This window comes from Nerophis ophidion, linkage group LG04, assembly GCF_033978795.1.
Source record: "Nerophis ophidion isolate RoL-2023_Sa linkage group LG04, RoL_Noph_v1.0, whole genome shotgun sequence".
NCBI lineage: Eukaryota > Metazoa > Chordata > Actinopteri > Syngnathiformes > Syngnathidae > Nerophis > Nerophis ophidion.
This window is the reverse complement of record NC_084614.1, coordinates 45,333,081-45,348,830: the sequence shown is the minus strand read 5'-3', so window position 1 is coordinate 45,348,830 and position 15,750 is coordinate 45,333,081. Positions and strand designations below refer to the sequence as shown.

At 36.5% G+C, this 15,750-nt stretch overlaps 1 protein-coding gene across 5 annotated transcripts in view; it reads left to right on the top strand.

The window, feature by feature from the left end:
* usp25 (ubiquitin specific peptidase 25) overlaps positions 1 to 15,750 on the top strand; it is a 65,883-nt gene that overhangs the window by 10,005 nt on the left and 40,128 nt on the right. For 4 of the 5 annotated variants that reach the window (XM_061898159.1, XM_061898157.1, XM_061898160.1 and 1 more), the window contains exons 2-5: positions 2,297 to 2,374; positions 5,740 to 5,884; positions 9,383 to 9,506; positions 9,675 to 9,837. In XM_061898159.1, the coding sequence (XP_061754143.1) occupies positions 2,297 to 2,374; positions 5,740 to 5,884; positions 9,383 to 9,506; positions 9,675 to 9,837 (510 nt within the window). The remainder of the gene's footprint in view (positions 1 to 2,296; positions 2,375 to 5,739; positions 5,885 to 9,382; positions 9,507 to 9,674; positions 9,838 to 15,750) is intronic. The other variant, XM_061898158.1, reaches the window with a different exon arrangement.

The following is a 15,750-nucleotide window of genomic DNA, read 5'->3' as shown; positions in this document are numbered from 1 at the left end:
TAAGTAAACATTATTATAGGACTTACACCCAAGGATTTTAGCCAGGAACACCAACCTGCCAACTGCTTCATGAGACTGTGTGACAGGGTGTGTTCTGAAAATTACTTTTAAAAAGTCAGTAGTTATAGTTACTTGTTACCTTACCAAAAATATAATTGATTTATTAACAAATTTACTCTTCAATAAATGTAATCAATTACTATGGAACTTAATGTGTTCCTTAAAAAATAAACTTCAAATATCTGGCATAATGCAGTTGAGATCCATCCACCGCCTGTCCCTTACGAGGTCGTGGGGAGTGCTGGAGCCTTTCTCAGTAGCATTCGGGCGGAAGGCATTGTACACCCTGGACAAGTCGCCAAATAAGTTTCATATATATGACAGCATTGTGCGTCTGTTTGTGTGCCTTTTAAAAGGCGGTGCTTGTTGCTGAGTGACGTGTGATGTCAGCAAGCCACTCAGTACTCTGAGTTTGACCTGTTTTTGTTTGCTTAGCAGGCTCGCGGCGGCAATTTGACAACAGCTATTTTGAACCTTTCACTGGTTTGTGTTACCTCTGCTTAATAAATAGGTTAAATGTGCTTCCATGGTCATGTGTACTTGTCAATTAACACGGTTTTATTTGAATGGCAAGTTTGTCACTTCGATTGATTTGTTGTTCCCACAGAGTTACAAGCGTGCAGTGCAGTTTGTGTCACGTTTGTGTTGTTGTGCAACAACAACAGACATAGCTGTAGGTAGGGCTGGGCGATATTGCCTTTTTTTAATATCTGGATATTTTTAGGCCATATCGCGATATACGATACATATTACGATATTTTTCTTGGCATTGAATGAACACTTGATGCATATAATCACAGCTGTATGATGATATGTGTCTACATTAAAACATTCTTCTTCATACTGCATTCATATATGCTACTTTTAAACTTTCATGCAGAGAGGGAAATCACAACTAAGTCAAATGACCAAAAGTGTATTTATTAAAGTTATTAAGCAATGGCACAAACATTCATGTCATTTCCAAAACAGAAAGTGCAAGATTGTCAGACATTTTAAGTGTCAAATAAAAATGAGCTGCGTAATAGGAAATCAAATAGTATTCGTCCTTCATTATGTGGTAGGTTACTATGGACGTTATGAAATTCTCTTCATTCTCTAGCAAGTGACTTTTCAAATGATACTACATATTAGCAATAATGTTACTTTTATAGCAACGCTTTTGCCCCACACTTGACAAATTACGGTTGTCTGTTTGACATATTCCCACTTGAAGCCGAACCACCGCCAGACGATGAACCCCCTGCTGTTTTTATTGGGAATTAAGTCTTCCTTCATTTGTTACCAGATCCGCACCTTCTTTTTCTCGTATTAGCAGTCATACGGCTATGTTAGCATCACAGCTAACGTTACCCAGTCTGCTACCTCTCTGCTGGGCGAGGGCGTTGACGTATGACGTGACAGTATGTGACGTGGATAAGTTTGTGCGCCTGCTTGTCTGTGAGAAGGAGAGACCGGAAAGAGTGAGAAGAGCCTTTAGTGTAATGGCCGCAGCTAAAAGCAACTGCGTGAGAACGTATAATCGAATATTACGATATAGTCATTTTCTATATCGCACAGAGACAAACCTGCGATATATCGTGTACGTCGATATATCGCCCAGCCCTAGCTGTAGGTACAAAATTAAATCATAAAATGCAACATTACCCAAACAAAAATGATGCCTGTTATCTGAAAGTCTTGATACCAATTTCCTTCACTGAGCCACGCACAAAGAACTTGTAGATCTTCTTGCTTTTCCAGGTTTTCATCTTTTTTGTTGTGTAGAATGGCGTCTGGAATGCAAGCTAGTTCAGCATGTCTGGTAACATCACTTGACATCTTTTTTTTCATAACATAAGTGATCTAGACCGTTGCATAGTGAAATGTTTTGCTCGTATCTGCTTTTTGGAGGAAGATCTAGGTCCATTGAGTACTTAGTTTGCAGGATGCTTGCTGCAAAATAGCAATCTTGGCTTGGTTGCCCACCAATTTCTTTCACTTTCGGGAAAAAAATCAAGTGTCAGAACACAAGCAATAAGACTAAAAAAATGTATACATACATATAAAAACACATCTCTGTTATTAGTAATTCATATTAACATATCTTTTTCTTATATCTTTTTGCTCTATTTAGCAATTGTTGCTGCTTATTGTACGTATCATGTTTTGTATGTATTTTCTAGGTTTATTAATAGAAATATGACCTTCTCTCTTACTGAAGTCACTCTATCCTTTACACTTTTTCCCTCAATAGCACCAGCAGACGCTACTAAACCAGTTACGAGAGGTCACAGGCACCACAGACATTCAGCTCCTTCAGCAGGCCTTGCAGGTAAATTATGTACAGCACAGCTTGTAAAGTAAATAAAGTTAAATAAGGAAAGCAGATATTAACAGCAAATTAAAAAGTAGATTAATAATAATTAGAGAGAGGATAATATACTTGTTTGCGTTGACATTTTAGGAAAAGCTGGAGAGGATGAATAATGACACAGCATGCAGCATTATGTTTGCCTGCACACAGCATCAACAATTTGCAGCCATTTATTGATAATTAGGTGTACTTGTGTGTTAGCTCCACCCACACCAAGAGACAGACCAATAGTCAGCAGGAACATACTATAACAAAGTCTTGGACTTAGTTTGACAGGGTACAACAAAGTGCGTTACACATTTTCCATATCCAGGTAAAAAGTTTTTGGATACATTTTGCAAAATTATTAAAAATAAAAACAATCACATAGTTATTCACAGCCTTTGCTCAGTACTTTGTTGATGCACCTTTGGCAGCAATTACAGCCTCAAATTGAATATGATGCCACAAGCTTGGGCAGTTTCGCCCATTCCTCTTTGCAGCACCTCTCAAGCTCCATCAGGTTGGATGGAAAGCATTGGTTTTCATGCAGGATATCTCTGTACATAGCTGCATTCATCTTAAGCCTGGAATATACTCTGTTGTCCTTTTGCTCGCATAGGCGACGCCGTCGTGGCCCCTCCCCCTGCATAGCCAACCACAAGGTTTGAGTCGCCGGCAACACAGAACGCATAGTTGGAATTGGTCAGGTTTTTTGCCAAAGAGTGTCCCAAAACACAAGCGAGCAGACTTACGTTATTGTATGAAATAAAACCACAGTGATTAAGTATTTGCATGAAAACTGATATTGTGTACCTGATATCTTGGTGTGCTCAAAAAATGATTACTGGATGTGTTTTTCATCTTTGTGAGTTGTTGTTGCGTCCAGATGAAGGCACAAAGTACGACACTTTGCGGGATCTGAGCAGTGGATGTCGTGGCTTGTGCAGCTCTTTGAGACATTTGTGATTTAGGGCTATATAAGTAAACATTGATTGATGATTGATTGACTCCATTTTCACTTTTTATTGTTCATCTTGTGTTTACAATTGGTTCAATGTCGACACATAGTTATTCTCGTGCACATCTTTTTCTCTCAAACAGAACACTTCTTATTCTACTGTATGTCAATAATCTTACAGACACAGTATACTTAGAAACATTTGTGAATTCTGAACATGACTATAGAGATTAACACCATCATGTCATAAATTTACAATATTTATTTAACAGTTTTGTTTATTTACAATTACATGGGAGCTCTTTTTCGTCCCATGTCCTGAACGGCCAAGTAGGGTTGCAAATAATAATAGTGTCCTCCGCTGCTACTCGTTCAGAAGTTGTGCAGTCCATCTTCATAAAGGTATTTTCCTATGGTTTATAAGTAAAATGTCATTTAAAGTAAACAGATTATTCTGAATGATTAGTTCCTGTGTAGACAAAGATGTCAATGTTGTGGTTGTCATCTATTGTCACTCTTCACAAAAAGGAAATACGGTTTCAGTCAATGACAGCTGCTGCTGCTCCCTCTAGACATGCTGCTCCTTAGTGTTTTGGAAGAAAATTACAAGTCTGGCGACACCCCCACGAAAGAACTATTAATCAAATAAGACGCCGTCAAAGGGGACGCAAGCTACTTGACACAAGATTATATACCAGGTTTTAGTCTAGTCAGGGAGGTGACAAAAAACCCAATGGTCACTGTCAGAGCAACAGCATTCCCTCAGAGTGATGAGAACCTACAGCAATCCACCAATCAGGCCTAAATGTTACAGGGGTAAAATGTTTGTCAAAATTCTCGTGAAAGACTCTCAGGCGTTGAAAAACACAATTCTCTGGTTTGATGAGACAAAGATTGAACTCTGGTTTGGAGGAAACCAGGCACCACTCATCACCATGCCAATACCATCCCTACAGTGACGCATGGTGGTGGCATCATCATGCTGTGTTTTTTTGTGGCAGTAACTGTTAGACTTGTCAGGATAGAGGGAAAGGTGAATGCAGCAATGTACAACGACATCCTGGATTAAAACCAATGCTTTCCATCCAACCTGATGGAGCTTGAGAGGTGCTGCAAAGAGGTATGGACAAAACTGCTCAAAGATAGGTGTGCCAAGCTTGTGGCATTGAGGCTGTAATTAATATAGGTGCATCAACAAAGTATTGAGCAAAGGTTGTGAATACTTAGGAATGTCTGATTTTTTTTTTAATACATTTGCAAAAATAATAGTAAAAACTTCACACTGACATTAAGTATTTTATCTGTGAAATTTTTAGGACAAAAATGAATTTATTGTAGTTTGGAAAAAGGCTATAATGTAACAAAATGTGGAAAAAGTGTAACACAGTGAATAATTTTCTGATGCACTGTACTTTGTGTAATATTCTCCGTTTATCCACTTACTAAAACCAATAGTCACCTCGATGTTTTACTTTGATTATTTAGTTGCAAACAATATACAATACTACATTTTTGCAAGCAGAAATTTTTTTTCAAACAGAAGTTTGACGTTTGCACTTTTTCGATTTGGTTCGATTATTATTACTATTTATTGACTATTGGTATCTTTATTGATTTATTGGCATTTATTCATTTGCATTCAGTGTACAATGCTACATTTTTGTTCACACAAGTATTTTATTCAATACAGAACTAAGTTTTCACTTTATTTATCTCAATTTTAAGGATTATTATTTATTTGCATGCAATGCTACATTTGTGTTTACAGAATTATTGCCTCACAAAGGAAGCTTTTAATTGTGTTCTTTGAAAGTTATTGCATAAAAAATAAAATGTATATCTGGTCTAAACAACATTAAACAAATTGGAATTTTGCTAAGCTTAAGAGTAAGAAGCGGTGTTTGCAGTGTCATTTCAAACAGCTAGTTTTTGTTCACGTAAGCAAATATTATTGTTAATTTTTACTGAAAAAAATCGTAAATCTGATTTGTTGTGACAAAATCGTGAGATTCTACATTTAGGTCATATCGCCCAGGCCTAATTACTTGCATTGTTATTATTATGTTATCATTACATTTGTGCTTAATTTGGCCACAGATAATGTAATTTTTTCCACTATTCAACAATTTTATTGTCAAATATTTCCAATTCTGTGTACAGAAAATTGTATGCTTTCGACTACAGCATATGATAATGATCTACAGATGGACATGGGAATTAAATGTGTTTTAAAGTGGCATTGAAAAGGCATTAACAAGCGTTAAATTAGATTTGCTGATACCCGTAGAAACCCCGATTAAGGAAACCTAACTGAATCCCCATCCCTAACGCAGTTTATTCCCCTTGAGCTGCCATTAGCCTTAACACTTATTCAACTTTGCAGGCGAGCAATGGAGACCTGGCTGAGGCTGTGACCTATTTGACAGAGAAAAATGCCAAGGTTCCACAGCAAGATGAGACCACCTACTACCAGACTTCTCAGGTGCCCAGCGACAAATACATCAGCGTGGGCAGTCAAGCAGACTCAAGTAAGCGATAAATGAAACATGAAAAAATATTTTTTGTGAGTTATTGAAATGTATAAATGAACATTTAACATCACTTTTACCTTTATAAAAAGTTTTGTTGGCGAATAGAGCAAGCTTTGAGGCCTTTTGTTTTAAATTCAATTAGTGTTTCTAACGATGTCACAATTTGGGTGAGGACAAGGATGTGGAGCCATCAAGGAAGACAGCATTTGTAAACATTGCGGTGAAAGTGAATGGAACAATAATCAAAAGTCTTTGTAAAAAGATGTCAAAACTCCACAAACAACTATCTGTACAGGCAAACATCAAAATGAGTGTTGTGTTGGTTAAGTGGCGCCAATTGCTAAAGAAAATCCATATGAGATGTTTACCATTGAAATTAAACAAAACCAAAACCAGTGAAGTTGGCACGTTGCGTAAATCCTAAATAAAAACAGAATTCAATGATTTGCAAGTCTTTTTCAACTTATATTCAATTGAATAGACTGCAAAGACAAGATACTTAACGTTTGAGGTAGGACACGTAACTTTTTTTTTTGCAAATCATTAACTTAAATTTCAATGGCAGCAACACAATGCAAAAAAGTTGGCACAGCGGCATTTTTACCACTGTGTTACTTGGCCTTTCCTTTTAATAGATGTTTGGGAATTGACGAAACCCATTTTTGAAGCTTTTCAGGTGGAATTATTTTCCATTCTTGTTTGATGTACAGCTTAAGTTGTTCAACAGTCCGGGGTCTCCGTTTTAGTATTTTACATTTCATAATGCGCCACACATTTTCAATGGGAGACAGGTCTGTACTACAGGCAGGCCAGTGTAGTACCCGCACTCTTTTACTACGAAGCCACGCTTTGGTAACACGTGCAGAATGTATTTGGCATTGTCTTGCTGAAATAAGCATGGGCATCCATGAAAAAGACGTTACTTGGATGGCAACATACCTTGCTCCAAAATCTGTATGTATCTTTCAGCATTAATGGCGCCTTCACAGATGTGTAAGTTACCCATGCCTTGGGCACTAATACACCCCCCCATACCATTCCAGACGCTGACTTTTGAACTTTGCGTCTATAACAGTCTGTATGGTTCTTTTCCTCTTTGTTTCGGAGTACACGATGTCCACAGTTTCCATAAACAATTTGAAATGTGGATTCATCAGACCACAGAACACTTTTCCACTTTGCATCAGTCCATCTTAGATGAGCTTGGGCCCAGCGAAGCCGGCGGCCTTTCTGGGTTTTGTTGATAAAGGGCTTTCGCTTTGCACTTACAGATGTAGCAACAAACTGCAGTTACTGACAATGGTTTTCAAAAGTTTTCCTGAGCCCATGTGGTGATATCCTTTACACACTGATGTCGCTTTTGATGCAGTACCGCCTGAGAGAGCGAAAGTCACGGGTATTCAATGTTCGTTTTCGGCCTTGCCGCTTATGTGCAGGGATGTCTCCAGATTATCTGAACTTTTTGATGATATTACAGACCGTAGATGGTGAAATTCCTAAATTCCTTGCATTAGCTCGTGGAGAAATGTTGTTCTTAAACTGTTTGACAATTAACTGGTGAACCATGAGGGACAGGCGCAGTCAAAATGACACTGTATGAGGTCACCTGCAAGGGTCTTAAGTGTATTCCTGTTGATAACACAGAAATTCTGGCCAAAAATGTAATTTTATTATTGATCTTGGTGATTGCTTTTAATGCCATTTTTTCACCCGAGAGAGTGTTGTCCAATATACAATTTTGGTAAATTACCTTGCCTATGCAGGTGATTATGGTATCATCTGCTTTAATCTTAAAGCCCAGGGATTTATCTGGGTTGTGCTTGGACCCAAATAGGATGGACATTGTTTTACTGAGGTGTAGTGACAGTCCTAAGCCAGGATCGCAGAATCGTTCGCGAACAAGGAGCATTCCTCAACTTTCTCAGTCTTTTTTGTCACTTGTGCCAGCTTTTTTAAATCAAGTTATAGGCGTCAAATTCTAAATGAGCTAATATTTGCAGTTCAAACGTTAAATATGTTGTCTTTGCAGTGTATTCAATTAAATATAGGTTAAAAAATATGCTAATCATTGTATTTTGTTTTTATTTACGATTTACACAACGTACCAACTTCACTGGTTTTGGGTTTTGGACGTTTACACACAGTAAACACAAATAATGACTGGTAGTCTTGCACTGTGGTGAATCCTACCATGCTGAAGTAACTACTATTCCTTGTATAACATCAATGCTTTTGCAAACAGTTTTGAAAAAGCAAGTGAAACTGTTGAGCTGAGCAAGTTGGAAATTTATTCCACATGCTTCCAATCCAAATTCTGTTTGATGTTTGCAATCTATGAGCCCATTCTTTCTTTATAGACAGTTTTTTTTTTTTGCATCCGGTTTCTCACAGCTTTGTGTGGTATTGTCGAACAGTGTCTCTTAACCATTGGGCCCATTGTTGGGCCACCAGAACATACTGTATCTGTTTTTCAGCATATGAGCCACAGGAGTACTAAGATATAATACACTTTCAAACCAATTGTGGCAATAATGACAATATCGAACAAACAGAAGAAGTCTGGAGCTAAAATTATAGAGAAGTTTCTTAAACACAAAAATTATGACTAATGTGGTGAAGCTGAATTTTCATATAGACTTTAATTTTATTGACAGTTTATTTAAGAAACATATATTATTATTATTATTTATTAAATGTGCTGGAATGCATTTTGGTGTTTTAGTCTTAGTATTTTTTGTTTTAAGGGTAAGCTTTTATTTTTTTGAATATTGGTTTGTACTGTAGCATCAAATAAAATCTATTATTGCTGTTTAATATTTCTGGCAGGCCTTCTGGCATCCTATTACAATTAAAACACCTACTCACGTATTCCTCTGAGTATAAAATGATCACTCTGTTTTAAGAGATCACGGCTTGTACGTTCAATTAATACCACTGAATAGCTTAGTTGCTCTGTCAGCAATTTGTTTATAGACGTTTAGATTGTGGTATGTTATTCCTAAATGGAGAAAGATGTTAATGTATCTTGTTTTCATGTTAGCATTTACGCAAGTGATCTGGCGCCATTCAGTCACTGAGTTTATCAAAGTGCAATTATCAATCACAGTTTTTCCATTTATTTAAATTTAAAACGTAATTACCGTCGGGAGTTTTACCGTGGTTATCTTAAATTCTGTTAATCGTTACATCCCTTATGCTAGTGACCCCGCCTCCACCGACAGAGACAAAAACAGTGGAGACAACCAGAGTGTTCACTCCTTTTCTTTTTTTGTGCTATAGGTACCTCAAAACATTATAGTCCGAATTGTATCCACTTTCATATAAAATGTCAGAACTGGGATAATGAACAAAGGATTACATTTTGGGGCTGATCCGGATGTTTTTTTTTGTTTTTTTGTTTAGTCATTCAGGAATAAGGTCTGGCAGAAGTCTGCGCTCTCCTTAGTGCTTTTCTAGTTCAAAGAGTGTTTTTGTTTTGGTGTCGTATTGTTGTAGATGTCATTGATTTGACGGGAGATGATAAAGATGACCTGCAGAGAGCGATTGCCCTAAGCCTGGCAGAGTCCAATCGGGCATTCAGGGAGACAGGCATCACCGATGAAGAGCAAACTATCAGCAGGTGGGAGCCACAGTGTAAACATCACATAATGCCTTGCATATCTGACTGGGGATGTGTCCCGAACCTGAACACCCTAGGCAAACATACCGGGCAAAGCATGTTTTCAATGACAGAAGAGGAAGTTAATTTATGTTACTTTGTATTTTTCCCACTCCCACATCTCTATAGAGTGTTGGAGGCCAGCATAGCAGAGAACAAGGCAAGTTTAAAGCGTACCCACACAGAAGTATGGAGCGACTCCCCCAACCCGCATGACAGGAAGAGGATAGATAACTGCCCTGTGGGGTTGAAAAATGTTGGAAACACCTGCTGGTTCAGTGCTGTCATTCAGGTGGGTGGGCACACCCAAATGCACACTTTTTGTCCAGTGAAATTCATATTTGTATAAGACAAAGCAAATATGTATCATTGATAAAGCATAGAACAATAACAAATATTCAGCTTGTTTTAGACCATTTTCAAATGAAATATGAATTGTATTATTGATATAATTTACTCATATATTAATGAATACAATAATATTATTAATTAGTTTGTTGTAAACTCAGCACTTAAGATACACATAATTAGTGCGGCAGAATGTTTTTCTAGGCGATTGTACAACGTGACCATGGCTAAAATACACAAGATAAGCACTGGATACCCCATCACATGTTGCCTCACTCCTCTGTAATGTGACTCCTTTTTAGTTGAAGCCCCTGCATGCACTCAGGCGTGTTGCTCTTTCAGCAAGAAGTGTAGTAAACAACATTCTCCTCTCCTCATATGATCTGTAAATCCTAGAATAGTTTGAGAACTTTCTGGATAAACATTGTCACGAGTTAGAGAAAAAAAATACTTTCACCTTAAAAAACATCCAGATGCTTTTTTGTCTTACAACCATTTTGAATGAATCATTTTACACTCCCCACCCCAAGTATTTGTTGGCTTTTTTGTGATTGTCGCAACCTAAAATTCCATAATTTACCACAACATTTTCAGAAAGTTACGGCAAAAGTTGCTATTTTTTTAGCTTTTTTTCCACTTGATTTTTGGTTATTATCATTGAATTATTTTGTGATGTTATGACTTTGTTGTCAATTTTTTAAAGGCTCCTTACAACATTTACCTCAAATAACACATCTTATCCACAAAAATTGGAAAACAAATACTGGATGGATGTTTTGCTTATTTTATACCACACTAACTTAAACATAGACACTAAAAGGCAGTAAAAGCACATTCGCCGACCTACTTTTTTGTAATTTATGTTTTTAAAAATTACAATTCATAATAGTGATAATCATAATTACAGAAGGAAAAACAACTGCTTTTCCTGTCGTCACAAGTTGCAGACATTCGCCATATATGTTTTATACTTGAAAAGTGTTTGTCCATTTTCAAAATTAATCAATGTTCCAACACATAAATGATTTAAACATTAAGAGCATGTTGAGAGTGATCTATAGCGCTAACTTTTGTTGATGAATGAAAAACGATGAAAGGCTCTCATACTGCAACATCTATAACATGTAAATGCTGCTACTTTGCTCGGTCAGCATTGCAATTAAAAAACTGTTCTTGTCTTACCCTGGATATATATATATATATATATATATATATATATATATATATACACATTATATATATATATATATATATATATATATACACATATATATATACACATTTTATATATATATATATATATATATATATATATATATATATACACACACACACAAACTCGGAGATAAATGTTTAAATACTAAATTACACAGAAGGCTTAGACAAGAACAGGAGCTATGCGGGAGGATGACAATTGTGTCGTTTGAATAATAGAGGGTTGATATCTTGTTACTACATATTGTGCCTGCTTTGTCTAAACAAGAAACAAACATACATTTTGATGACACAGTTGATGTTACGATTTGTGCATTAAAACAATCCTTTCTCAGAGGTGTATAGACAATTCCCTCCAACTGCATGACTGGTTTGTGCTCTGCCATGCACTGTCAAGTGTGAAAGTTTGAAACCTTACATATAGACTAGGGCAGTGGTTCTCAAATGGGGGTACGCGTACCCCTGGGGGTGCTTGAAGGTGTGCCAAGGGGTACGTGAAATTTTTTTTTAAATATTCTAAAAATAGCAACAATTCAAAAATCCTTTAAAAATATATTTATTGAATAATACTTCAACAAAATATTAATGTAAGTTCATAAACTGTGAAAAGAAATGCAACAATGCAATATTCTGTGTTGACAGCTAGATTTTTTGTGGACATGTTCCATAAATATTGATGTTAAAGATTTTTTTTTTTGTGATGAAATGTTTAGAATTAAGTTGATGAATCCAGATGGATCTCTATTACAATCCCCAAAGAGGGCACTTCAAGTTGATGATTACTTCTATGTGTAGAAATCTTTATTTATAATTGAATCACTTGTTTATTTTTCAACAAGTTTTTGATTATTTTTATACCTTTTTTCCAAATAGTTCAAGAAAGACCACTACAAATGAGCAATATTTTGCACTGTTATACAATTTAATAAATCAGAAACTGATGACAAAGTGCCGTATTTTACTTCTTTATCTCTTTTTTTTCCAACCAAAAATGCTTTGCTCTGATTAGGGGTACTTGAATTTAAAAAAATTTCACAGGGGGTACATCACTGAAAAAAGGTTGAGAACCACTGGACTAGGGTTATACGGTGCACCGGTACAAATTAATTAACAAAGGCACTATTCTGACTTTTCTTTCAACCTGTGTACTGCCGTGCGGCGGTGACATTGCTGAGTCGAGACGTATGTTCAGTGTGTCAACATGCACACACAGAACGCATAAAAGCAGAAACAGATTTAAGAGGAAGAATGGCAAAAAATCAGCAAGTGGTTTGTAAAGAGAATGCGTGAAGCACAATATGGAGGTATTTAGGCTTCAAAACTAAAACACGGAAGCGCTGCTTTTAAAACAGTCCTTGCTAAAAGGTGGTATACAGTATTACCATATTTGCTTCAAACTTAGACTAACATTTAAATAACAAACATCCAGACCGGCACAAGGAGTTTAAAGTGACAGGTAATACAGTTAACTAGGTTCACTACTGTGCCTATTTAGATATGTAGACATGCACACAGCTGTTTGGCTTATTGCCAATTAGCGCAGTCCAAACAAATACTACAATTTGTGTGTCATCTTTAACAATGTGCGTTTTACCTGTTATATGTCTTATCAGTATAGTTTTAGCCATATATTATTCTTTTTAGTATGTACTATTTATTGTATTTGTCTGAATACACAGATCAAGAGTTGCAAGCATAAATCATGAAGTATTTAATACTATGTCAATAAAGCTTTCTATTTTATTCTAACGTAATCCTATATTATGGCAGGTTATATGTAATATAGAACATTGTAAATTGTTCTTTAAGTGCAATAAGAAAAGCCCAATGTGTTTGATGCCTTTTATTATGATTCATCCATCCATCCATTTTCTACCGCTTATTCCCTTTCGGGGTCGCGGGGGGCGCTGGCGCCTATCTCAGCTACAATCGGGCAGAAGGCAGTGTACACCCTGGACAAGTCGCCACCTCATCGCAGGGCCAACACAGATAGACAGACAACATTCAAATCTTCTATAATTGTTTTTGTGTGCAATAAGAAATGTATGTTTAATGTATTGTAATATTTTAAAAATGAAGCCAATAATTAATGTTGTCCCCTTTCAATCAACTGAAATTTACCACAGGTGTAAGATGTACGAACATATTCAATGATGATCAGTTGAAACAAAATGCACCTAAACTCATTTTTGCGCTTCATGGCAAAGGTTTATGTACATGTGATTTATTTTTATTTTTTTTATTTTTAATACATTGAAAAAAATATTTAAAAATATATTTTTTATTATGGGGTATATCATGTGTAGAAATTTTAAACAAACATTTTTTTTTTTAATTTTGGAATTGGGATGTAACATAACAAAATGTGGAAAAAGTGAAGCAATTTGAATACTTTCCGGATGAACTGTAAATTTTAACTAAAATCTGCAATTATGATAGGAATTACTTGTAAATGCCGTATGTGCGTAACCCCCCTAAAAATAATGGGTTCCAGCCCCGACAAAAGTCCATATTTTAGTAAAGGTTTGTACACCTATAAATTATTAAGCGCTAAACAGTACTGTATATCAAAAAAACTTAACAAGGGGTTGATGGATCAACTCAATATATAATAGCAATTATTCAATAACAAGGCTTAAGCAACAACTACCTTAACTGTCATCTCATCATCTTCAGTCGCCCTCCCGACACGCGCGCGCACACACACAGTCACCATTCATGTGGTGCACACACAGTTTAAAATCACAAAATTCCATAACTTCGACAGCAAAGTCGCTACAATGGTGAGAAATAGAAATTTTTTTACCATTTACCTTATGAGGTTATCTTAGTGTGCAGCATAAGGAAGGCGTTGGGGTGGCAGTGTAGACAACGCTGTTGATACTTCATGACTCTTTCAAACCACATATGACTTGTCCATTGCTTATTTTGGACTGATAATGAACCAATAAAACTCAAAGCATTTTGTAAAAAGGCCCCAAAACCACTTGACAATGTACCACAGTAGTTAACGACAGCACTGCTAAATCTACTCCATTATTCATCATTATTATTGTGCTCAATGAATAAACACCAGAGAGCAATCAGCCCGCCTACAATGGATGTGCTGCAGGGCACAAAATGGCTATGTTGCGACAGACACAAAGTGTGGATTAAACAGCCGTACACTGGGATGAGGTTCCTAAACCAAAGTTCATTTTTAACTCGATATGTGGTTCCTAAATAGAAAAGTTTGTACAATGAGTGGATCTTAAATCGAGGTTCCACTGTAATAGATGAATCTTACTTGAAATTGTACCTTGTTGTAACTCAAGATGGGTATCCAATTTGGTACTTTTATATGTACTGTCCAAATTTTGTCAACTATCGGGCATTGATTCATCTGAAATCAAACAGTACCATATTTTGATATTTTTGTAGCATGTGACGTCACGTCTGGTTGCAGACTCGGCACTGGCTCAAACATTTGGCGGGCCAACCGTCGTATTCTTAGCGAACTGTCTGTACGTAATGTTGTAATTTTCCATGCAAACCTCCAAGCAAGCTTGCCTGAAATGGATTTATACTAGAAATAGCTTGATTGAAAGCACTCAGTGGTAAAGCTCCACCTTCAAAATCTGCTACACTTTCAAATTTGGTGATAAACTAAGATGCACATTACAAACCGCTAGTGTGTAGTGAGTACAATTCTCACAGTTTAAAGACTTTGTAGGACTCAACTTAAGACAAGACTGAAATATTCACCTTAATGGCAAAGACTACTTTCTTATTATGGCAACTCACTTAGGACAAATTGAAATGAATGAATACTTGCAAATAAAATATATTATAATATAAGATATTATCAGTGATGTGCCGTCAGGGCCAGCAAGGCCTTCTCTGCTGGCCTAACATAACCAGAATTAGTCATGTCATAGTATGGTCCTTCCAGCGCTGCTGTTTTTAATTTATAGAGTTTTTATCCAATCAGAATTCAGCTAGTTTATGTTGCCATGCTGTACCAAATCTTCCTACAGCCTTCAGATTTTGCAATGTGGGCGTCCGTGCGCTGTAAGCAAACAGGGACATACAGTGATAGACAGTTGCAATAGCCAATCAGATCATGCGTTTTCAGTAAGACAGAGCCAGGTAACATAAGAACTCCATTACCCAGCATTCCACAGTAGTGGAGAGCATGCGCAGTAGCCCCGTTTGGGTTGTTCAATGTAGACATGCCGGTGTGGAGTAAACTTAAAGAACTCAGCCAATACTCCTCGTCTGTATCTTGCAAGACAAGACAACACATATATTTGCAAGGCCATTTTCAAGAAGGATATTTAAAGAGACATTACATCTTGTGAGAACATCTCGGCCAACCCCGAAAACTAGCTCAGCTGTCGATGAAATGTGAGTTCAGATATTTTATTTTTTTTATTTTTTCACGTTTAAAATGTTTTTTGCAATTTTAATTTTGACAGTACTACATAAGTTTTAATTGCTGATGCTGGTTCATTGATTTTTAAATGCGGAATAAAATAACCCATTTTGTACAATTCACAATAGTGTGTAAATGTATAGTGTTTCTCCAGCAATGGTCATTTGGTGACATAAATTATGGTATTTTGAGAGGTAATCATTGAAGTTGGACATCACTGAAGGCCTA